A 25,343-nucleotide genomic window follows, 5' to 3' on the forward strand; every position below is an offset into this window, starting at 1 on the left:
TTAATCCTTAACCTGTTGAACTGCATGAGGTGAGGAAGGTAACACACACACACACACACACACACCCACACACACAATCTCAAAGAATATATAATCTTCTTTGGAATATGTAACAAAATGCCAAGAGACCCTGAACTGTATTGTAGATGCCCACAGGACAGTGTGTATAAGTTGGAATGCTAAGGAAGGCTTAAATGGACTTAAATAAGTCCAGATGAAATATTTATTGAATAAAGACAAATGACTATAATTTTGAATGAGGGAGGAACACATGTTAAAGAGAATATTTGCTTAATGGATTTAGAGGATATATACTGGAGTTGGGAGAAAACAAAGGTCAGATATTGGATGTTGGCCTTGATCCTGTTGGAATCTAGAAATTATTATAGGGCCTCAAGGCAGTGATGTGTTTGCTGGTTAGATTAGCAGTATAAAAAGTGGTACAAGGAGGGACTTGGGTTGTGGCTTAGAGGTAGAGTGCTCGCCTAGCATGCGTGAGACACTGGGTTCTATTCTCAGCACCACATAAAGCAAAATAAAGACATGGTGTCCACCTATAACTAACAAATACATTTTAAAAAAAAAGTGGTACAAGGAAGAAACCAGAAACAAGATAGGCATATCCAGAAGGCTAGATAAGAACATTTTAAATTGTGGTCAGGCCACCTGTAAAATGTCAATAAGTAAGACATTTTTTTTTTCCTCATCATAAGTAATGGAACTGACATATAAATCTGTAGGGTTAACTTAAGAAATTTGAGCTGTTTTAACTGCTTTGAAGAAAATTTTTTCAATGTAAATGTAAATATATAAATTATGAATATAATTTAGTGACTAGCCTGAATAAGTTCAGAAAAGTTAAGTTCTAATGATAATTTCTTATTTATAGGTGAAACATCCACTTACTAGACTATCTCTGTATCAGGACAGCAATTGGATTAACAAAGCGTAAGTTGAAAAGTGAATGAACAAGCCAAAAGAAAAGCAGAATCACCCAGTAGCACCTACTGTGTTAGGTAGAACTACAGACTTCTTAACCTTGCAGCCACCTTAGCTATCCTTAGGGATATTCTATTTAAGAATTTATTTCGAGGCTAGAGGTGTGGTTTGGCAGCAGTCTGTTTTTTAGGAAACTATCTAAAGACATGTTCTCTTTTCCTTGGCAGTGAGCAACTTTCCTTTGATAATGCTGCTTTCCCTTTCCTTGCATATTCCGGAATTCCAGCAGTCTCTTTCTGTTTTTGTGAGGTGAGTCTGAAGAGTTCTAAAGCATTATATGTTAGATCTTGTATTAACTTTGAGACCAACTTTCCTAGAATGTTCAGATTTTTCAGAAATTGTAATTACTGCATATTCCCTTATTATCAGTTTTAAAATGGACTTGTTATCTTGGCTTAATGAGCATTTGAGTTTATTACTAAAATTTCTTCAAAGAAGTATGAGTTTTACAAACAAGGCTTAGTTTCTTTAATGATTGAGTAGCCAGGGACTAAATATTGAATAATGCAGTATGGATATTTGCATTAAACAGAAAGTTCTGCCAGACAGTACTGATATTGATAATATATATATATGATTGCACAGATGTTGCACAAAGTTCTAGATCTTTGTCTAGCAATACTCATGTCTTAAGCAGGGATTTATGGGTAAAAGCAGAAAATTTAAACAGGTATGATTGTAATTAGGCAGAACTTTGAACTGAGCATATTGTACAGATATAAGATTGGCTTGACACAAGAGCCAGTTAGAAAGCACTGAAGGCCAGGCAAAATAAATAGAATGATGGAGTCGTCTGTACTGAAGTAGCTAGAGTAGCATTGGCATTGGGGGGTCAGATGGAAGCTGTTGATTTGTCATCAAATTGTCAATTTAGTAGAAGCCAAGTCCACAATTGAACTTTTTAATCATTGGGTGTTTTAACTAGGACTAGGAGGGAAGAAAATATAAAGGTAGGGAGTGATAAAAGATGTGAATTTAGAGATACATGGTTGAAATTTTTGACCTTTTGCAAGAGCAGCAACATAAATGGATTGAATTAGCTGGTCATAATGTCTACTGGATGTCATGTCTTAATGTCTACTGGATGTCATGTCTTATGTTTGAAGGATTTTGTGATTCCTATTCATCTTAAGATCTTTTAAAACTTCAAATGTAGTTTGAAATGACAAAGCCTAGAAGTTCTGGTTAGGAGGTATAGTCAGAAATGTACAGTCTGAAAGTAATGAATTAAAGTCAAAGGATTATCGGTAAGAGTTTCACCGAGGACAATAGCAGGGAGTAGAGCTGAGGCATAAGAAATACTTACTAAAGTTGTATAAGAAGCATCAAACATTTTGTTATAGTGCAATTCATGTATGCTTTTTCTCTTTCCCCATTAATATGGGCCAAGCTTCCCAAAGAGAACAAAGTATATAGCTTCAAGGAATTTGACCTGAAATCTGTTCAGAGAATGTGATAGGATAAAACATGAATTCTATAGGACCTGGATGGAAGAAATTAGTCATTCTAGAAGGATAGATTCAGAGGAAGTAGCAAGAATGTCATCTTCTTATAGAAGCAGATATGAGATAAAAAGTGGGGTGGGAATATATTAAAAATGAAGAATTGTGGGCTGGAGTTGTGGTACAGCGGTAGAATGCTTGCCAGCACCACAAAAAAATAAATAAAAATAAAGGCATTGTGTACAACTAAAAGAAATATTTTTTAAAAAATGAAGAATTACAGTAACTGTTACCTTGATGGTGAAGCTAGAATGTGAGTCCCCAACTCTTATAACCCCCGTGAGTACAGTAGCCTTCCTTTGTTTTCCAGAATGGGAATTATCCTTATTTGAATACTGATATGGATACCTATGATGTACTGATTAAAGAAGTCCCTCAGTTGGACAAAATGATGCAAACAGCTGCAGAAGTGGCTGGTCAGTTCATGATTAAACTTACCCATGACATTGAGTTGAACCTGGACTATGAGATGTACAACAACAAACTATTTTCATTTGTGAGAGATCTGAACCTGTACCGAGCAGATATAAAGGTAAACACTAATTGAAATTTAAATTTAAGTTAATTTTTTAACTGATACCTAAAAGCATAAAATGTGTATTTATGGAGTACCATGTGATGTTTTGATATACTGTATAATCTTTAAAATCAGGGTAAACATATCTTCTCAAACATTTTTTTCTGTTTAGTGCTGGGGATCTAGCTCAGTTGGTGGAGTGCTTGCCTCTCATGCACAAGGCCATGGGTTCAATCCCTTTTCAGAACTTTATACTTCTAATACCCACCGATGAGCTTTTACCCATCCCTCCCTCATTCCCTTCTCCCCAGACTGTGGTAACCACCATTCTACTCTCAACTTCTGTGAGATCTACTTTTTTGATTATCCACATATGAATGAGTGAGATCATGTAGTACCTTACCTGTCTGAGTCTAGCTTTTCACTTGACAGAATGATCTGTAGTTCTATCCATGTTGTCATAAACGACAGGATTTCATTCTTTTTTTTTTTAATGACTGAGTGATATTCTATTGTCTATGTGTACCAGCCACATTTTCTTTGTTCATTCATTGGTAGATGGACCCTTAGGTTGTTTCCATTCCTTGGCTATTATGAATGTGCTGCAATAAATATGGGAGTACAGGTATCTCTTTGACACCCTGATTTCATATCCTTTAGGAATATACTCAGGAATGCATTTGCTGAATCATATAGTAGCTTTAATTTTAATTTTTTGAGGAACCTCTATTTTCCAATAATGGCTATACTAATTCACATTTCCACGAGACTAGGTTCTTATTGCTAAAGTATCCATCAAGGGGCTGGGGATGTGGCTCAAGCGGTAGCGCGCTCGCCTGGCATGCGCGTGGCCCGGGTTCCATCCTCAGCACCGCATACAAAGAAAGATGTTGTGTCCGCCGAAAAATGAAAAATAAATATTAAAAAATTCTCTCTCTTTCGCTCGCTCTCGCGCTCTCTCTCTCTCTCTCTCTCTCTCTTTCTCTCTCTGTTAAAAAAAAATTTTTTAAATTAAAAAAAATAAAGTATCCATCAATTTGAAGTATGATATTCCTGGGGAGCGATATGATTGGCAACCAGAGTGTGTGTGTGTGTGTGTGTGTGTGTGTGTGTGTGGTACTAGGAATTGAACTTGAACACGAAGAGTGTTTTAAAGTAAGTGGAGGTATAAGTTTGCTTTAGTATTCTACTCATTTGAAAAAGGAGGAAGCTTTGGGATATAAATTTAGGATAGAACACAACACGTACTTCAGAATGTAGAGCTGTGTGGTGTTCTGTTGTGTCTGATCCCAGTCAACCTATACATAGGTAAGACATGAAGATCTCAGTTGTGAATATGGGTTGTATTCCTTTTGGACAATGCTCAAATGGAAAGAGCATACCAGTAGTTATTAATGTGGTATCCAACTGGTTTTATGGTATGAGGACCTGATTTAAGGTTCTTAATTGAAGTAACTCACTGATAACTGAATTTTAATAATTATGGCTTTCTTGAAACTAATTGTAACTGAACTGTTCAGAAAATGGGACTTACCAGATAGAAATAATTAGATGTTGAAGTTCATTGAACCAACTTGTGGTTTTCCCCATAGGGAAATTGAACTGGAAACAATGTAATACATAGGATTATAATTTTTCTTTAGTAAATTATGTTGAATTTCTTAATGAGGATGGTTTTCTTATGAGATTAAGAATAGGTAATTGTATTAGCTGCTGGGTTAAAAAAATGAATGTATTACTATGTTCATAGAGCCTCTGGTACAAGATGCTTCTAGTTTTCTAAGTCCCAAGTTTCCCTGTCAAGTCATTCCTTTTATCTTCTGCTGGGCATGGTGGCATACATCTCAGCTTGGCTTGGGAGGCTAAGTAGGAGGATTGCAGGTTTGAAGCCAGCCTTAGTAATTTAGTGAGGCCCTAAGCAACTTTTAACAAAGCCATGTCTCAAAAAATAAACAAAACTATTCCTCAGTTGCCACATCTACATTATTAAAATGATATGTAAAACCATACTGAGGAATACAACTTCTAATAGTGAATTTAATGTCTTTCCTTGACAGGAGATGGGCCTGAGTCTACAGTGGCTGTATTCTGCTCGTGGAGACTACTTCCGTGCTACTTCCAGACTGACAACAGATTTCCATAATGCTGAGAAAACAAACAGATTTGTCATGAGGGAAATCAATGACCGTATCATGAAAGTAAGTAAACTTCTTAGTAATAGTGCACTCCTGTAATTCCAGGTACTTACTTGGGAAGCTGAGGATCACAATCCCAAATTAAAAATGGCTGGGGATATAACTCAGTGGTAGAGCACTCCTGGGTTAAATCCCTAGTATTAAAACAAAAAAGGAGGAACTAGATGTGTAATTTTTAAATATTTAATTTATTTTTGGGACTAGTGATCAAACCCAGGGGTGCTCAACCACTGAGCTGCATTCCTAGCCATTTTTATTTTATTTTTTTTTTAATTGAAAATTGGCTGATACCTATCTTTTTTTTTTTTTTTTTATATTTATTTTTTAGTTTTTTATGTGTTGAGGAGGATGGAACCCTGGTCCCGCCTGTGCTAGGCGAGCGATCTACCACTGAGCCACAATTCCAGCCCCACCAGCCATTTTAAAAATTTTTGTTTTGAGACACTCTCACTCAGTTGCTGAGGTTGACCTCAAACTTTTCGATCCTCCTGCCTAGACCTCCCTTGTCACTGGGATTACAGGCATATGCCACGATGTCCAATGAAGTGTGTAAAAGTTTACTTGTTAAATTTACATTTGTAAAAAGTAGAGTAAATCTGGGAACCTAGAGTCCTTAGCTTATTTAGAATTGAAGGCAGATTTTAACTCTTAGCAAATCTAAAATCAACACATATAACCCAGCAATACAAGAAATATTTGACTTTGAGGGATTTTTTTTTTTTTTAAAGACCTCTTTTTTGAGGGGTCATGGGTACCAGGGATTGAACCCAGAGGCACTCAACACTGACCATATCCTCAGCCCTTTTTTATATTTTATTAGAGCAACTCCCTGAGTTGCTTAGGCCTCAGCCTCCCCAAGTGGCTGAATCACAGCCATCATGTCCCGTCCCCTCTTTTTAGTACTTTATAAACACTTTGGGGGCTGCAGGTTTAGTTCACTTGTAGAGGTAGAATGCTTAGCATGCACCAGGCTGTGAGTTTATCCCTAGGATCCGAAAAAACAGATCAATTGTTGCCTAAGTCAGACCGCAACTGTTTTATCCTAGTCTGCTTGGAAGGAACAGAGGATATCTGCTTGTACCCCAAAATCTCAATATAGTTAGTTCACTTTAACAGAGGAATGGACAGTTTGCTTCAGAATTTTAACTTTAGAAGGTTAGTGGCTTGGGTCTCAAAGTTCTCAAAATCAGGAGAACCTAACATTTGAAGTGGGAGAACAATAGTTCTCAACAATAGTGTTCTCTCTCTGCAGTCATAGCACTGTGTAAGTTGCCCTGTTTTATTTTCATAGGTGGAGTATCACTTTCTTTCACCCTATGTATCTCCAAGAGATTCTCCTTTCCGGCACATCTTCTGGGGCTCTGGCTCTCATACGGTGTCAGCTTTACTAGAGAACTTGAAACTACGTCAGAAAAATAACGGTGCTTTTAATGAAACTCTGTTTAGAAACCAGTTGGCTCTAACTACTTGGACTATTCAAGGAGTAGCAAATGCTCTATCTGGTGATGTTTGGAATATTGACAATGAGTTTTAAACATGATACCCGTAACTTACATAAGAACATCAGGGTAGTTTGGTTTCTAGACTTGTGCTGGTTATGCTAAATTTTCAAGTAGGACTACAAAACCTAATGTTAAAATTCTACCCAGTCATCTCGATGCTACTAGATGTCTTTAGGTGGCAGCTTTTAATACAGGGTAGTAACCTGCATTTCAAGTTAAAGTGAGTAACCACCAAAAAAGTTCATGACAGAGTATTTTCTCTGATTATCTCTAGAATGTTAAGTGCTTTGTAAAGATAACTGCCTCTTTGCATCCTAATTAGGAAAATGTCAGAACCAGTTACATGAACTGTTGTTCTAAATCCCAAGGACAGGAGCTGACATGAGCTGGTGTCTTTTCTTTATCCCCCCCACCCCCACCCCTCTGTACTGGGGGTTGAACCCAGCTGTGGTCCACTGAGGAACCTTTTTTTATTTGCAACAGGATCTCAAAGTTGCCATGGCTGGCCTCAAATTTGCCATCCTCCTGCCTCAGCTTCCCAAGTTGCTGGGAGTATAGGCATGCACCACTGTACCCAGCTGAGCTGGTATCTTTTGAAGTGGAAGGAAGAAGGTAATATCTAGTGAAGGCTGGAAATGGTATCTTGGTGTGATCCTTCACTTTCATTTGATGCTAAGAGATACCAGATTATAGGATCATATTCTCCAAATGAGATATGCCCTTCCATAAGGATTTAGTTGGTTTCTGCATCCCTGAACAAAACAGTTGACTTTCAGAAGACTTGTTTTCTTACTAATGAAATCTGAAATAGGGATCCTTTAGTTGGATAAAATGAGGTTCAACTGTTTATTTCAGGAGTAAGGCCTTAATGTGTTAATATTGTTCAAGAAAAGAGAAGACCAGAAGCCAAAGACTTATAGTACATTTTCTTTTCATCTGACCTCTGCCCCCTGCCCCATAGCCTTTGTTTCCTTCTTTGTTGTTTTTGTTTCTTCCAAAGTATTCTGAAAGAGAATCAGTTTTAGGCATTTAATTTCAGACTCAGTTTGTCAGACTTTTAAAAGAACACACCACCAATTTTTTGGTCAAAGTGTTAATCTTTTGGGAAAGCTTTCTATCGTTTTGGCACTGAGATATTTATTGTTTATTTATCAGTGACAGAGTTCACTATAAATGGTGTTTTTTTTATAGAAGATAATTATCGGAAGCAGTGCCTTCCATAATTATGACAGTTATACTGTCGTTTTTTTTGAATAAAAGCAGCATCTGCTAATAAAACCCAACAGATACTGGAAGTTTTGCACTCATGGTCAATACTTGAGGGTGTTAGAAAATAGCCGCAAGCCAAATAAAATTATGATGCTAAGTATTGGAAAAAGATTAAATTTAATTAGGGGTTGCTAATCAAGACTTTTATTTAGCTTACCAGATAAAAATGATATTTCTGCTAAATGCAGTGAATTGTGACCAATTTATAAATAAATGTTATTTAAAGGCTGTGGTAGTATTCATAGATACAAAATTTTACAGCTCAATTTATGCAGGGTGTAACTTAAATTCCAATTTTGCAAAATTTCCAGTACCTTTATCACAAACCTAACTCACATTATCGGGAGCAGTGTCTTCCATAATGTATAAAGAACAAGGTAGTTTTTGCCTACCACAGTGTCTATATCGGAGACAGTGATCTCCATATGTTACACTAAGGGTGTACATAATTATCGGGAACAGTGTTTCCCATAATTTTCTTCATGCAATGACATCTTCAAAGCTTGAAGATAGTTAGTATCTAACATATATTCCCAATTCCCTATAACTCTTAGTTTAGTTGCAGAAACATTTTGTGGTCATTAAGCATTTGGTGGTAAATTGAACTGCTGTGAAATAAAATTATTACTTCAAGAACATTTTTTAATTTAATATGGGTGTTTTGTTATCTTTGTGGTTTCTCCAGGTCTTCTGTTTAGTGGGGTAGTAGCATACATTTATAATGTTTGCTGTTGACAAATGAATATAACTTTAGCCCCTGATTTGCATGTTATATCCTATAAACTTAATTCAAGCAAGTTTGAGTTCAGAATTGATCTTATGGCTTAAAGCTAGGGGATCATAGATTTGGGGTTGGGAGGAGTCAAGGGTGTGGTGAGGCAAAGCTTGCAAAAAGAATCTTTTTGATCATGTCTACATACCCATTAGTATGGTGGGTTATAAATTATCTAGATATGAACAAGTAAGTTTGAGATTGCATGAGTAAAAAGTCTATTTTCTAGTTAGCCATCATTATAAACCTGAAAGTCAAATGTGTCATAAGATAGTTCAAAACTGTCACCTGAGAAAAAGTCCATAGGGTCTTTTAAGGTTCTTAAACTTAGTGTCACTTACCAAATTATGGTAGACCTAGATTATTTTACAGTTGAACTGTTTCGCTACTCACGGTATCTTTAATCTTCACAGTGTTTTATCTGGGACATTTAGTGTAGCTAAATGAAAGGTCATAGCTGGGATGCCTAGTTTGGGTATTGTGCATTCATACTTTAATGAAAGCTCAGTGACTTCAAGGCATAATATGGATAAAGGGCATACATTTTACCACAGTGAGTCTCTTCAAATAAATAACCCTTTTCTGTGATTAGGGTTAAGTTCTTTCCAAACAGGCCAGCAAATGGTAAGAGGTTCAACATCCCTGATTGAAATGTGTGTCTGACTAGTGACAATAGCAGCCTGTTGGTCTTAGGGTTTTTTTTTTTTTTTTTGGTTTTGTTTTGTTTTTTTCCTGCTTAAAGATATGTGCATTAGAAAGGTAAAGGGTAAATTGAGTGAGCTCTGTCATGATCCACTCACTATTCTAGAACTTGCATGACCTTTTCTGTGTTTGCTCTTTGAATGTTCTTGAAATTTTACTGCTCAGCTTTGTAAACAAATGACATGCCCTTATTGTATACAAGTTGGTATATGCAACAATGTGGAGATTTATCTGATTAAATAAAATGCTTGAACACTGAACTGTCACTTTTTTTGTAAATATTTTTTTAGTTGTAAATATTGTGAACCCAGTGCGTCATGCATGAGAGGTAAGTGCTCTACCACTTAGCTACAACATTTTTAAAAGTCTGTTTTTAAAAATGAACTGTCATTTTAAAAAAATAGACTTTTAAAGAACACTTTGTTTTGCAATAATATTGAGCAGAAAGTACAGAGTTTGCATATACCCCCTAGTCTTGGCCACTGGCACATCCTTCCCCCTAACATCTCACACTGGAGTGGTACATTTCTCAGAATTGATGAATCTACATAGACACATCATTATCACCCCAAGTCCACAATTTATATCAGGTTCTATCTCTGTGTTGGACATTCTATAATTGCCTTCCTTGCCCTTACAGTATCTTAAATCCCACTGCTTTTCTAGGCATGGTTACAAAAATCTAACCCAGGACTTTAGGAATGCTAGGCAATTGCTCTTCTATTTAAGTCCCCAGTCCTTTATTTGATATTTTGAGATAGGTCTCACCAAGTTTCCTAGGCTGGCCTTTAACTTGAGATCCTTCTGCCTCAGCCTTCTGAGTACCTGGAATTAATAGGTGTGTGCCCCCAAGCCCAGCTTATTTTATAGGTTTTCTTTTCTTTCTTTCTTTCTTTCTTCCTCTCCCCCTCCCTCTCCCTCTCCCTCTCCCCCTCCCCCTCCCCCTCCCCCTCTCCCTCTCCCTCTCCCTCTCCTTGGTACAAGCGATTGAACCCAGGGACACTTAACCTCTGAGCCACATCCCAGCCCTTTTTATTTAGAGACAGGGTCTCAACTGAGTTGCTAAGGGCCTCACTGATTTGCTGAGCCTGGCTTTGACCTTGTGATCCTCCTGCCTCAGCCTCCTGAGTCTCTGGTATTACAGATGGGTGCTGGACTTATTTATATAAATAAGTTTTAAAATCTGTTACAATAATAAACCTTGAGTCTTTTGCCCATAATGTTACTGGAGCTTTTTTTTTTTTTTTTTTTTTTTTTTTTTTTTTTTTTTGAGGGGGGTTACTCTTGTTATTTATCTAGCTCTCTCTAGCTACATAGATGCAGAGAAAGAAAGGACAAAAAGCTCTTGCCCTGGAGTGTGGCCCAGTGGTAGAGACCTAGCCTAACATTAGGCCCTCGATTTGATCCCAAACACCACGAAAACAAACAACAAAAAAACCATCTTAACTGGTGTAGGACTGCATGTTTTGTATGAATGTGAGAGATGTCTAAATGCCAGTGGTCTTTCATGGGTGACATTTGATTGTTCTTCAGACATTTCCTTGCTGGAAGCCCCTGACTATGGTGCCCTGATACAGGCAATGTTTTTCTCCCATGCTTCAAAAAGTTAGCCTTCTGGAACTCTTGCACAGGCATTATCCAAGACAACTAAATAAAGTGACTCTTTTTTTTTAATATTTTTTTTAGTTTTTGGCAGACACAACATCTTTGTATGTGGTGCTGAGGATCGAACCCGGGCCGCACGCATGCCAGGCGAGTGCGCTACCGCTTGAGCCACATCCCCAGCCCCAAGTGACTCCTTTTGACAGGGTTCCTTCTGAGGCCATTTCCTTGATTGGCCATTCCATTTTTTTTTTTTAATATTTTATTATTTTTCAGTTCTTGGCAGACACAACATCTTTGTTTGTATGTGGTGCTGAGGATCGAACCCGGGCCGCACGCATGCCAAGCGAGCGCGCTACCGCTTGAGCCACATCCCCAGCCCCCCCCTTTTTTTTTTCAAAGAGAGAATTTTTTAATATTTTTTTTTTTCTTTAGTTTTCGGCGGACACAACATCTTTGTATGTGGTGCTGAGGATCGAACCTGGGCCGCACACATGCCAGAGGAGCGCGCTACCACTTGAGCCACATCCCCAGCCCGGCCATTCCATTTCAGTTAGGTGTGAGGTCAAAGTTCCTGCATCCCTCAAGTCTAGGAGACATAGGCTAAAAATATTCAAACAATAATAAATATAAACCCAAATAGTACTTACAAAAAATAGTACCAAACCTAGTTGTTTTAGGCCCTAGTTTTCAACTCCTGGCAGTTTTCTTTGGCATTTACTTACCTGTTTCATTATGTACTTACAATGGCTATTTATTTTTCAGCTTTTAAATATAATCTGGTTTCTTCCTACTATAGAAAATTTGGCTTTAGCTATTATACCAACTGTTTATTCACAAGCTATAAAACGAACTAACTATTGTTATATTTCCTCTCTTTATTCAATTGAATTATTTATCTATTTTTTATTTTTTGGTACCAGGGATTGAACTCTGGGGTATTCAACCACTGAGCCACATCCCCAGCCCTATTTTGGTATTTTATTTAGAGACAGGGTCTCACTGAGTTGCTTAGCATCTCACCTTGCTGAGGCTGGCTACGAGCTCTTCCATTCCAATTTTTATTTGCGACTGTTTAGATGGACACAGTTATTGTCCTAGTTCCCACATCTATGGGTCTTATCTAGGTGGAACACATGTTAAAGATCTTGTATGTCTTTGAAAGATATTCCATCAAACTTATTAATTCTATATTGATTGTAATCTTTTGAAGTAATTGCTGTTTTGGGGGGTTTGTTTTTAAGATGTACATGAGAGAAGACAGGATTTTGCTAAGTTGCTTAGGGCCTCACTAAGTTGCTGAGGCTGGCTTTGAACTTTGCCTAAGCCTCCTGGGTGAGTGAGTGGGATTACAGGTATATACCACCATGCTCAGCTGGGGCCTGTTAATTAGAGTGAGACAGTAAAGGTGTATATTCAGGGTGGCATTTGTTACCTGAAGGACCTTTCAGTATAGTGACTAGTGGGGACCCTGACATTTCACTGTCATATTAGTATCTGTAGGTCTGTTCTTTAGGGAGGAATTTATGGAGGATACTTTACTTTAGGGAGTTAGAAGCCTGTTTCCTAGCATTCTGACTCCCAGGAGAGAGCCTCTTGGCATGACCATTCAGTCTGCAGACTATCATTCAGTGCTTTGGATAGGGTGCTTCCCTCCCACCAAGGACTTCTCCATTTCTACCTCTTTGGATGGTAAGTCTTTTGTGTTTTGTAGACAAGGAAGACTTCAGACCTAAGAGTTCTTGATAAAACTTTCCACCAATCCACATATCCTGCATTTAATCTGGTCTTCTTTCATTTGAGTTAACCTCTCTTTGTTCTCTAACAATATATGAACTTCAGTGTGGCTTCTGGTTTCTAGCAATCATGGTGTTATCTCCCCTCTGTGTAGGTTAAAAGTGTTCTGAGAGTTTTGAGCCCTAAAACAGCAGAGCTAATAAATTGTGTTCCTATTTGTATTCCCACATCAAAGTAAATCCCATACAAATTAAAGATTCAAAATGTTAAAATTATAAACATTCCAGAAGAAAATATAGGAAGTGGGAAGGGCTTTCAAAGCAGGACAAAACAACAAAAACCCACCAAATCCAGTGGCTTGGGAGGCTGAGGTGGATTGGGAGTTCAAAGCCAGTCTCAGCAACAGCGAGGCACTAAGCAACTCAGTGAGACTATCTCTAAATAAAATACAAAACAGGGCTAGAGATGTGGCTCAGTGATTGGGTGCAAGTGTCATCTGAGAAAAGGTTGATCAACTTCAGGCAAATTATAGCTACATGGAAAAAAATACCATAAGCCGAATCAGAAGGTAATTGACAAACTGAAATACTCTCAAAGGGCTGGGGGTATGGCTCAGTGACAGAATGCTTGCCTAGTACGCACAAGGTTTGATCCCCAGCTAACATCAAGATCATGGACAGCTCAGCTTGTGTTTGACACTCACATGTGCTACTAGAATTCAAGAAAACATTGTGTGCATGCTTCTCCCTGTATGTGTTAGAAGTTAACAGGAAGCCTACTGGTCTTCCCCATTCTTGGGCCACCACTTAGTTCCAGCTTTCCTTCACATCCAGCTGGTCCCCTAACTAACCTCTTAAGGTACATGTTTCATCACCTTTAACCAAGCAAATTAGAGACTGGGCCATATACAATCTCTAAACCTTCAGGATTCAATAAAATATTTTGTTTTTTCTGATCAGCATTGGCATGCTGATTATGTATTAGGGAATTGAGTCAGAAAGGGAGAGTAGGAGCCCTGGATTTGTATCTTGGACCATAGGGATTCTAGTTCAAGTTTAGTCACTGCGCTCTCTTGCTCGCTCTCGCTCTCTCTCTCTCTCTCTTTTTCTTTTCTTTTTCTTCCTTTCTTTCTTTTTTTTTTTTTTTTTTTTGGTACCAGGGATTGAACTCAGGGGCATTCAACCACTGAGCCACATCCCCAGCTCTATTTTGTATTTTATTTAGAGACAGGGTCTCACTGAATTGCTTAGTGCTTCACCATTGCTGAGGCTGGCTTTGAACTCACAATCCTCCTGTCTCAACCTCCCAAGCTGCTGGGATTACAGGTGTGTACCACCACACCCAGCATCAGTCACTGCTCTTAAATTGCTGGGTGTCCCTGAGTATCCTGCTATAGCTCTAAGAACCTTAATTTCTTCACTGCTATATTGAGGCCTGATGTTCACTAAGATCATCCAACTATAATATAGAATCCCTCTCCCACTGAAAATATATGTTTCCTCCTTCAAACCCAGATTCAATCTGTCCTTTTAGGGTACCTTTATGATCTTTTCTTTGCATTCCAATAACAAGAGCTACTGGTGAGACTATGTATGTGTGTGGTGTGTGTGTGTATGTGTGTGTGTGTGTGTGTGTATATATATATATATATATATATATATATATATATACACATACATACACACATACACATACATATATATTTTTTTTTTTTTTTGATACTGGAGATTGAACCCAGGGACCCTTAACCACCAAGCCACAATCCAGCCCTTTTTAAAATTTTATTAGAGACAGGGTCTCACTGAGTTGCTTAGGGCCTCACTAAGTTGCTAAGACTGGATTTGAACTTATGTTCCTCCTGCCTTAGCCTCCTGAGCCACTGGGATTACAGGCACCCAGCTTGGTGAGACCATATTAATCTGTGTTTACCTTGCAGGCATTCTTCAGAAACTTGTGCAGGTATCCTATGTTTCTCCAGCCAATGTTCCTCTTGGTCTAATCACCTGATTACCCTCTTTGGGCTGTTGATACTGAGACATTTGGACAGCTAAAATTATGTTCTAGGAACTTGCCTTTTTATTAGGGATAAGCCCATTGCAGAAGTTAGATGGTCATGGGGTTGGGGATTTAGCTCAGAGGCAGAGTGCTTGCCTAGCATGCACAGGGCCCTGAGTTAGGGCCTCAGCCCTGAGGGGGGGTGGGGAAGAAGTTAGATGGTCACATCCTCACTGATAAGGACTTGTATCTGCTCTTACACCTGCTTCCCTGATTTCTGACATATTGATTGTCTTGTCTTCTGGAAAAAGATTTCCTTCTAACCCACAGTCCTATCTTGATCTCTATTTTTGGCTTAGCCCTTCAGGACCCAGTTTCCCCCTTTTTCCCCATGATGAATCAACCCCTGTGGGACTGCTGTTATTTTCAGAACACCAGGGGGCAATTAGGGAGCAATTATAATTCTTGAGTAAGGGAGTGACATGATGAAGTCGATGTTTTAGGAAGATGAATGGAGAATTACCAAGTAAAACACAGAGACTGAAATCAGCAAGGCCATCTAAAGAACGCTTATAGTAATAACACCATTCGAGGGTAAATATTATAGCATTATTTTGTCTAATCTTTACAATCTCCCAGTGAAGGGATCACATTTGAGAAATAGGCTGCTGATGGAAGGATCTGTTCCAGCTTATATATAAGTCAATTCATGGTTAGGTGTCTAGCATTTCAAAGGTGCTTGATTACCATTTGAGTGAGAACTTGAATGCAAAGCTAGGACTTGGATTCAAGTGTGGTAGCTGAGAGGAGGTGAGGCAGGAGAATGGAAGCCTGAATATTTGGGACTTGTGTTCAGTGCTGAAAGAGGAGATGGATGAAACAGGCTGCCAAGAACCTGAGTGTGATTTCTGGGCAAATGAGAGAGCCAGGGAAATAGGGGAGAGATGGCTGGATTTGAGTTTGACTTCTGTTGCTATGTCCTTGGACTGGTGTGACCACATGGAAATATCTGGTAGTTAACTGAATGTTAGCATGCAGGAGGGCATGTAACAAATCCTGAGTATCTACCCACCAGTTTGTTTTGGTTACCAATCTTAACTCTAGGTGTCCACCAGAGGGCATCAGAACCCAGGACTCAGTGGTGCTTCATTTGAGAATAGCCCACAGTGACCTCAGGGTTTTGTAATCTCTTGGTTTATTTGGCTCTTACTCTAGCTAGGCTTTCCTGGGAGTGGCTGGTAGCAAGCAGCGCCTCCTGATGCCCTAGTAAGGTTTTAGAAACTGAATTGCTTGGGGGCATGTGAGCTGGTCCCTTCAACAGCTCCAGGGAGCTCTGACCTGGGCAATAGGGTGAAGGCACAGTTTGTTCTTGGGTCCTAGGAGGACATGGCCACGGTTGGCAGATACCCCTCACCTAAGGATTCTTTGAGAAATCCCTGCTTTCACCTATACTAAGAGGTTAATATCCCCTTCTTGACTCTGAAATCCTTTGCCTTTGTTAAATCACTTCCTGATCCCACAATTTACTTCCCTTGGCCTGAGCTCAGGCACCTTCTAAGCACCAAAAGTGTATTAGGAAACAGAGACAAATACATCGGGCCTTTCCCCCTCCCTGCTCAAGTTTACCTTTCAGCCAAGCACTGTCCTTTTCTGGTTGCACCTTGGAATCACTTGGGAAGGTTTTAAAAGCCATAGGTACTGCTTAGCACAGTGTCGAACACCTATAATCCCAGAAGCTCCAGAAGCTGAGGCAAGAGGATCACAAATTCAAAGCCAGCCTCAGTAACTGGGGAGACCCTGTCCTTAAATAAAATACAAAAAAAAAAAAAGCTTCAGTAGAGTGTTTGTTTTTTTTTTTTAAGTTTTTTTATGTGTAATTATGTGCAACACTATTGAGAATCTCTGAATCTAAGACTTTGCTACTCAAGTGTGACCATGGACCAGCGCCTGAGCTGAAAGCTTGATAGAAATGCCAGACTGGGCTGGGGATGTGGCTCAAGCGGTAGCGCGCTTGCCTGGCATGCGTGCGGCCCGGGTTCAATCCTCAGCACCACATACAAACAAAGATGTTGTGTCCATCAATAACTAAAAAAACAGAAAAAAAGAAAAAAAAATGCCAGACTTCTTCATCCCCCTCCCAACTTGATGAATCAGGATCTGCATTTTGACAAGATCCGCAGTGGATTTAGAAACACTGACCTCATTAGTATATTGTTCACTCATGTTCACTTCCCCAATCTAATCAGCTTGTACAACTTTTTTAAGCTGTAGGAGTGCCTTTCTGAATTTTTTCACTAAGACCTACAGAAATAAATTAATTTTACATCAAAATGTAGAGCATATATACATATATGTAATGAAACAAAAATGTTTCTCACTCATTCCAAATGAGTCTCACTCATTCCACATATATTCTTGGTATCTACTTTGTGCTGGGCATTGTTCCAGTTACCTGTACCTAGGACAACAACAACAAAATCTCTGTGTGTGTGTGTGTGTGTGTGTGTGTGTGTATGGTGGGGGAGAATTAGAAAGTTAAAAATAAACCATGAATATGAAGGTTATACTAGAAGATTAATATGATAGAATTCTTTACTTTTTCTTTTTTGCAATGCTGGGGATTAAACCCAGGGCCTCAGGCATGCTAGGTGAATGCTGTACCAACAAACCACATTCCCAGCTCTAAAATTTCTTGTAAAAGTTGCTTTTTTTTTTTTTTTTTTGTACTGGGGATTGAACTCAGGGACACTCAACCATTGAGCCACATCCCCAGCCCGATTTTGTATTTTATTTAGAGACAAGGTCTCACTGAGTTGCTTAGCACCTTACTTTTGCTGAGGCTGGCTTTGAACTCTCAATCCTCCTGCCTCAGCCTCCTGAGCTGCTGGGATTACAGGCGTGCACCCCTGTACCTGGCTGTAAAAGCTGCATTTTGAGGGAGGGAATTCTGGAGTGCTGGATATGTTCTGGATCTTAATTTGAGTGCTCGGTATATTCACTTGGTAAAAATCCAAGTTTTTATAATTTTCAGATGTGTGTTGCATGTCAATAAAAAGTAAAAAGAAATATATTCTGGTATTTTCTGCTATTGCTCTTTCATTAAAAAATTTTTTAAAAACCAGTCAAAGTCCACTAGATTCAATTCACTCCCCACTATTAGGTTGCAATGGTAGTTTAAAAAATTTTGCTTGGGCTGGGATTGTGGCTCAGCTCTGCGGTAGAGTGCTTGCCTAGCACGGGCGGGACCCGGGTTCAATTCTCAGCACCACATAAAAAAAATAAAGGCATTGTTTGTGCCCATCTACAAAAAAGATTCTCTCTCTCTCTCTCTCTCTCTCTAGAAAAAAAAAAAATTGTTCTACTTAAAAAAGCAAACCAGAGAGGAAAGCTGGAGCCGCAGGAGGGGAACATGTTGGAGTCATGTTGGAGTGGAACCAGTGCATGGCTGATGCAGTTGTGAAGATAGGTACTGGTTTGGGATTAGGAATTGTTTTCTCACTTACCTTCTTTTAAAAGAAAAATGTAGCTGTTAGCCTTTGGTTCTGGCATGGTGTCGCAATGGGCAAAGTTACGACTTATGCAGTCAAGGGGGAGAAATAAAGAATGTCCACCCACTTCTACCCTTTTCAATGCTTTATTCACTCAAATCACTCCATATAATTTCACTCTATAAGTTCTCAAGAAAATGAAGATCCTTAATGCTAGGCACTACAATAGACATAATCAATTCACAGCAAAAATTTCTAGATTAATTCTAAGCACTGCAAACACATTTAATCATGACAGGCTAGTGACAGACATTCCCTCTGCATGCTAAATTCAAGTGTCAGATCAAAAGTCTCAAGACTTAGGCTCTAAGTCCAGCAGATGCACACTCACTCAGACCATGGTGATCAGATCAGGAACCAAAGCAGGCTTCTCCTGGGGTGGAGCTTATAGCCATCTGAGGAGAGGGTCATAGGGAGAAGTTCTTTTCTCACTAGAGTCAAGAGGATGCTGTAGAGTTTGAGAATGGCAAGAACAACGCAGAGGATCAGGCAGATGAGAAGAGTTGGGATGTCAGTCCAGGTCCTCATCAGGCTCTCGGGCTTGTGTGCATCAGTGTCGGCTGGCTGAATGTCTGTTCATTTGCTCCACCACTTATACTAAATTTTGGGGCTTCTGACCACCCTTTTAATCCCTATCAGCTGCTATCACCGGATTTCTCAGTGATGCCTTTGGTCCTGACATTAAATCACCTGGTCTGGTGGCCCCTCCCTGATTTTCTTGCTCCTTATCAGGGCAATGATAACATGCCAAAGACTTCACTCTGAGTTTGTCAGGGTGGGGAGAAGTGATTTGTTTGTGCCTCAGGGTCATACTGGAGAGCTCTGTAGGTGTGCCTTGTGAGACTGCAGGTTTCAAACTGGGGTTTTAAAATGAAGATGCTTAGGCTAAGGCCTAAGGCCATCCTTACACTTGGGATTGGGGATGGCCTATTCCAACTGCCAGCATGATTTCCAGGCTCCATATCTTCTACATGGAAAATATGTCAAAGAGCAGGAGCAGTGATGTATACTGAGAACATCCCAGTGGGAGGGCAAGAGAAATCATGCTTATTCCTGAGGAATACTGAAGTGTCTTGGAGTAAGCTGACATTCTTCTGGAACAATGTTATAAGTAATGCTTTAAACTCCAGCACATTGTTTATATATTTAAAACCAAGTCTTTCTTGTTTTGTATTTACTCTCTGGAAAATGTAAGGTTGTGATCTTAAATAAATTTAAACAAAAATTGGGTGGTGGTGGTGGGGAAGCAAACCAGAAAGAAAAAACCTTCACTCAGTAACAGGATGCAGTCTTGACTAAGCATCTGCTGCAGGTGTGAGCTGGGCTGCCCATCACCCCTGCAGTGCCTGCCTTGCCTTCTTGTTTACCCCGAAGGGCAACCACCTCATGGGGGAGGTTTTTCAGGGAATCACCAAAAGCTTCCTTCTGGCAGCTTGGGCCCCCTCTGTTTAGAACTAGACCTGACAAACCCTTCTTCTTGTACAGTCATTCTGCTGTGGGCAGCTCTCCTAAAGTTCCAAATCTGGGAAGAGACTGGCTCAGGTACCTTAGAGGCTTGCGGTTTCCCCTGCAGCCACCTCCTAAATTTCTTGAGCCTTCTGCTTTTTTTACTCAGAGGCTCTTTTCTCCATTACACTGTCAGCCTCATGGTGACAGAGCGGTCTTCCTAGGTGTTTTTCTGGCCACTTGTACTTGAGTTACAGAATGATGTGGAGATGGAGACAACCTCAAAGCCATCTCCCAGCACAGCCCCAGAGTTCAATGGTATGATGAGCACAGTCCAGGAGTTGATGAAGAACTGGAGAAGATGAAGCAGGAGACTTTCCTCTTTCTCAAGTCTAAAGCTACAGGTAACCCTGCACTAGGTATTTGTAAGAAGTATGGAGGCTGGAGTTGTGGCTCAGAGGTAGAGCACTTACCTAGCATGCATGAGGCACTGGGTTCTATCCTCAGCACCACATAAAAATAAAATAAAGGTATTGTGTTCACCTATAATTAAAATAAGCATTAAAAAAAAAAGAAGTATGGATCTGGCTCTTGAGAGAAACTGGAGGAGAAATGGAAGAATGGGAGTCTGGGCTCCCTGAAGAGAATCGCCTAGGAGCTGTTTTGACCTCTTGCTTTGTTTGATTGATGCTCAAGCTTGCAGGATAATTTGCTCCAAATCAGTTGTTTGCATCTATTGACCACTGAAATCTAGTTAGTCCTAATACTTCTTACAGCAAGCCTTCCAGGTTAATGTTGCTTTATTGTGCCTTAGTGATTCAGTGCATAGACTAGAGTCAAAAAACTGGATTTGATTTCTGGCTTTTCTACTGCCAGCTTTGTGACCTGAGCATCACTTAAAGGTGGAGCCTATCATCTGTGAAATGGGGGAGGGGGGATAATATGTATCTTACTGGATTTCTATGGTGGTTGCATGAGAATAAATGCAAAGTGCAATGCCCTATCCACAATTAGGTTCCTTAAGCCTTAATGAGTATCATTACTGAGGTATGTAGCTGAGAGAGGTTGGAAGAATCCCTGTTTTTTTCCCCAAATCTATTGAACTTCTGACTTTTTTTTCCTGAGAGGAGGCAACAAGGGAAAGACTCTGTCTATGGTAGGGTGTATTCACTTCCATGGCTCCATGGGGAAGGGATCCTATCACACATAGTATTATCAAGTAAGTAAGTAGAAAGTTGTCTCGCTTACCTCACAGGGCAAGGCACCAACCCCATTCACCCACCCAGACTAGGCCCTGTGTAGGTATCTGGAACTCACTCCCTTTCTGGTTGTCTTACTGTCCTTTGGCTATGGTCTTTGGGCCTAATGCTGGACAATGTGTTTTTTACTGGACGTAAGTCCATCTGATCACCACTCAAAAGTCAATACTCTGAAGCCATGAGCTGATGGAAAGAGATCAGATTTATTCAAGAACTGGTATCCTGAGATGGGGTGAGAAAAGTTATTATCCCCCCACCAAAAGAATATATTGGGGAACTCAGGTACATGAAAAGACTTTTATAGAGAGGGAAAGGAGGATCAGAGGTATAAAATGCAGAAAGGTTAAGTGCTGAGCAGTTAAGTCTTCTGCCATCTATTGAGTGTCTGTTTTTTCCCTCTGGCTAGAATACTTCCATTGCCTTGATCTCCTGGGGCTAGTTCCGGTAATTCTTTAGACAAACATTACTTTTCTGCTAGTTAAACCTCACAGCAACTTATTTTGGGTTTGTTTATACACAGGACTAGAATAACATTGCACATTCTAATGTTATCTGAAGATCACCAGATATTTGGGTTTTACATATCTAAAGAAAAATTTAGCAGTTAGCAATCATTAAGTGTGGCTTTTCTTCAGATTTTAGAATTGGGGTAAAGGGAGAGGAAGTCCAACTCATCAAAGGGGTAAATAGTGTTACTTCTGCCTATTCCCTGATGTTGGATCTTTCATTCTTTTTTTTTTTTTTTTTTTTTTTGGTACTGAGAATTGAACTCAGAGGCTCTCTACCACTGAGCCACATCCGCAGACCTATTTTGTATTTTATTTACAGTCAGGGTTTCATACTGAGTTGCTTAGCACCTTGATTTTGCTGAGGCTGGCTTTGAGTTCATGATCCTCCTGTCTCAGCCTCCTGAGCCGCAGGGATTACAGGCATGGGCCACCACACCTGGCTTCATTCATTCTTGAGTTGCTTTGTTATACCTATTTTATAGATGAGAAAGAGACAGTAACAAGGCTGAGTGGCCCTAAGTCTGTGGGTTCTAAGTCCTGCTGCCTAGGACTGCCTCATTGAGGGTTGGATCTGGGTTTCCAGGCTGCAATGTTACTAAGAATCAGAAATTTGCGTTTTCTCCTTCTGTGTGTATGTGAGCAGGGAGAAGAGGACTTGTGAGGGAGCAATGCAGGAAGAAGGCCCCCCCTTTGCTTGGGCTATTTCTGCTCAAGGCCCCAGAGAGAAATGTCACAGGCATGAGACAAATTCTCCCTTGTTCAGAATCCCTCCCTTGGCCCAGGGAAAGAGTGCAGAAGGCCCAGGTTCCTAGACTCCCAGGCTGCTACAGAGATTAGGATTAGAGTCCCACCCTCACTGGTTGTGACCTTGGAAACCTTACAAACCACTCTCCTCACTTAGAGCCAAGCAACTGAGGTTGGTGGTGACATTTTAACTCACAGGGTAAATAAGCAGACTCGCATTCCAGTGCTCCCCATCTCCCCATCTCCCTTAATTCAGTGAGACCTCCCAACTTTTGCTTCACCTTTCCAGCCTTTGGTACTGTAGGAAGGCCAGAGCCAGCCAGTGGCGGGTGGGAGAATAGGGGGTGGATCCGGGGGTCCCAGAGGAGGAGGCGGTGGAGAAGTAATGGGCCTGAGCCCTTTAAGAGGGTGGACCGAACTAGCCGGTCCCGCCCCCCCGGGGCGGCGCAGGCGCGCGCGGGCTCCGGGAAACCGGGCGGGCGCTCGCGCGTTGACGGCCGGCGCGCGGGGCCGCAGCACCTGCGGGGGCCGGCGCGGGGCGCGGCGCCCGGCGGCCGACGTCAACGCCCGGAGGCGAGGGTGGGGAGGAGGGCTTGCGACGCGGGGGCGGCCGTGAAGCGGTTGGGGTGGGGACCCCGCAGCCCCCTCCCCTGGGGGCTGAGGCGGAAGGAGCCGGGCGGGGGGCGGTGTGAGCGGGCGCCTAGGACAGCACCATCTGGAGGGGCGGGAGCGCGCGGCCTCTCGGGGGCAGGCGAGTGCGCTGGGCTGTGGGGGCGGGGGGTCCCCGGCGGGGAGCCCAGGAGGAGCGTGGCGGGCTTAGCACAGCGCTGCCGGAGCAACAGCCGCAACGGGTCGGGGTTCTCAGCTGGGGCCCGCAGCAGCTCCGCGGGCTGAAGCTCGGCGTGGAGGAGCAGGGCGGGGTGGGTCCGGCCGTGCAGGAGGAGGGCGGGGTGGGTCTGGGGGTACAGGAGCGGGGCGGTCGTGGGCACGAGCCCAACCTGGGAGTGGTGTGGGGGCCGACAAACGGCGTGGACTGGAGGCATTCGCCTGGGTGGAAGGGCTCGGCCGGCTGGCCTGTGGCGCAGGAGGAGGGGCTGGGGCCCCGCAAGCAACACCAGGAGAAGGGGGGAGGCAGCCCCGCAGTGCAGGAGCGGGGCGAGGCCCGCGCCGGGGTGCAGGAACGGGGGGAGGGGAGCCCACGCAGGCTGCTGCAGCAGCCTGAGCAACTGCCGGGGTTCAGGGACGGCTTCTGTGAGCGCGGGGAGGGGCTCGAAAGTTCGGGCGAGCAGGGTGAGCAGAATTGGGAGAGCTGCGGGCACCTCAGACTCGAGGCGGGGGTCCTGGGAGCGGCCCCAGCGCGCCGAGACACTCTTGAGCTAGTGGGGAGGGCCCGGCCTGTGGGCCCCCAGGGGCCTGACGGGGAAGGGCGCCTGGGAGTGCAGGAAGCAAATTGGTTGCCAGGTGTGCAGGAAGGACAGGTGGTTTGGGCTGTCCAGGAAACGTATCTGAACGGGAAGGGGTCCCAGGAGGGAGAGGGACCCCCCGAGGGGCACAGGACCCGCAGGCGCAGGCGTAGGAGGAGGTGGTAACCCGCAGGCCACCAGCTTGGCACTGGGATCTCTCCTGGGCCGAAGGGAGTACAGGATGTAGGAGGTTGGGGATTGGGGCACAGAACAGCACTGTGAACCTGAGAGCTTCTGAAGTCATTGCCCAAGGGCAGGAAGTGGCCTGCAGGATCCTCTTCTGTTTCTTCATCCTGGGCATCATCGAAGATTTTTCTGCAGGGAGGCAGCTGAAAGAGGCAGGTAAGGAAGCCCAGTTCTGTTCTTAGCTGGAGTTGATGTGTTTGGAAGCCCAAAAGAGGGTGCTTTCCAAACTGCTTTTGTGTTCTTTTAGGTTGACGTTTCCCTTCAGTAATGTATATAGCCAATGGAGTGATGGAGCATCCATCTCCTAGCCTAGACTGGATAGGAGATCCTCTGGGTGGTTGCCAGGTCTGGATAGAGGGAAAACAGGGATAGTCCCAGATTTTAAGTTGCAGGGGAAGTAATTACTCCCTCCATTTGTCTACTGATGGAGTTTGGGGTGCCTCCACACAATAGTGTGCATGTTGTGATCAGCACAAGTTGCCTCCAGCCACTAAGAGAAAGGAAGAAGGCATCAGACCCTTGTAACTCTGTTGGCCATATGAGCTGAGATGTAAGTGTGGCAGCCAGTAGCTTGGGCACAAGCCTGATCTGCTCCTGCCATGAGGTCTTGTCATGGTTGATTTATACTAATGGTCTAGAGCCAAGGTTGAAAAGTGGGCAGAAGAGCAGAGAGCAACTTGTGAGGTCTTTTGTCTGAGTGGGACCTTGGGATCCCAATGTGAAAAAGGTGGGAGAGGAAGGTGTTCCTGCACTGCTGCACTCTGGACTGTGTCTGTGGTGCAGGCCTTAACCTCACCCAGTGGAGATTGACAGATGGGTAGCTGTGATGTTGTGGGCTCTGCATCCTGTAGGGCCCACTTCTGGCCCAGCCTAGAGGTGGGGCTTACAGAGGCCAGGGCCAGAGGCTAGATTTGACTTCTTATTGACTCATGTGGCCTGAATGCCAGCCCTACTCATTCCTGGGGTGGTAGGGGGCTTGGTTAGCAGCTTATGGGCTTTATCTTTCTAGGGCTGGTCACTCCTTTCCTGGCACTGTCAGGGTTGTTGGTTGCTTCTGTAGTTCTCAGGTAGGGATGCATGCAGAGTTGCTGCCTGCTTCAGGACCTTAACCAGGACCCATCTTTGCCTCAACCTTGAGTGGCTGAGTCAGATAATTCCCAGACCCCAGTACTCCTGAACTACACTGGGTGGAGATAGAGCTTTCCTGTGGAGGCAGAGGGAGTGGTGGTGGTGGTGGCTGGGACTGCTGGAGAAGCCGGTTAGCCTGCTACTCATGCAAACCCAAACCCGTCTGTCAGCTTCATCCCGTGCCTGTCACACTGCCTCCCAAACACTCACTTACCGGAAGTTCAGCTGCAGTGTCCATGGTGCCTGGCTCTTCTGGAATGGCCAGAGG

The 25,343-nt window shown here is 42.3% G+C and overlaps 2 protein-coding genes across 4 annotated transcripts in view; both read left to right on the forward strand.

The window, feature by feature from the left end:
• The window catches only part of Tfrc (transferrin receptor), a 31,469-nt gene extending 21,751 nt beyond the window's left edge, over positions 1-9,718 (forward strand). For both annotated transcript variants that reach the window (XM_076868749.1, XM_076868750.1), the window contains exons 15-19: positions 890-948; positions 1,167-1,248; positions 2,812-3,033; positions 5,076-5,216; positions 6,505-9,718. In XM_076868749.1, coding sequence (XP_076724864.1) covers positions 890-948; positions 1,167-1,248; positions 2,812-3,033; positions 5,076-5,216; positions 6,505-6,747 — 747 coding nt within the window. In that variant the 3' untranslated portion in view covers positions 6,748-9,718. The remainder of the gene's footprint in view (positions 1-889; positions 949-1,166; positions 1,249-2,811; positions 3,034-5,075; positions 5,217-6,504) is intronic.
• A 13,771-nt stretch (positions 9,719-23,489) lies between these two features.
• Positions 23,490-25,343, forward strand: part of Tnk2 (tyrosine kinase non receptor 2) — a 48,250-nt gene continuing 46,396 nt past the window's right edge. For both annotated transcript variants that reach the window (XM_076869064.1, XM_076869063.1), the window contains exon 1: positions 23,490-24,103. The gene's annotated coding sequence lies outside the window, so the exon portion shown is untranslated. The remainder of the gene's footprint in view (positions 24,104-25,343) is intronic.

Source organism: Callospermophilus lateralis, chromosome 10 (genome assembly GCF_048772815.1).
Source record: "Callospermophilus lateralis isolate mCalLat2 chromosome 10, mCalLat2.hap1, whole genome shotgun sequence".
Taxonomy (NCBI): Eukaryota; Metazoa; Chordata; class Mammalia; order Rodentia; family Sciuridae; genus Callospermophilus; species Callospermophilus lateralis.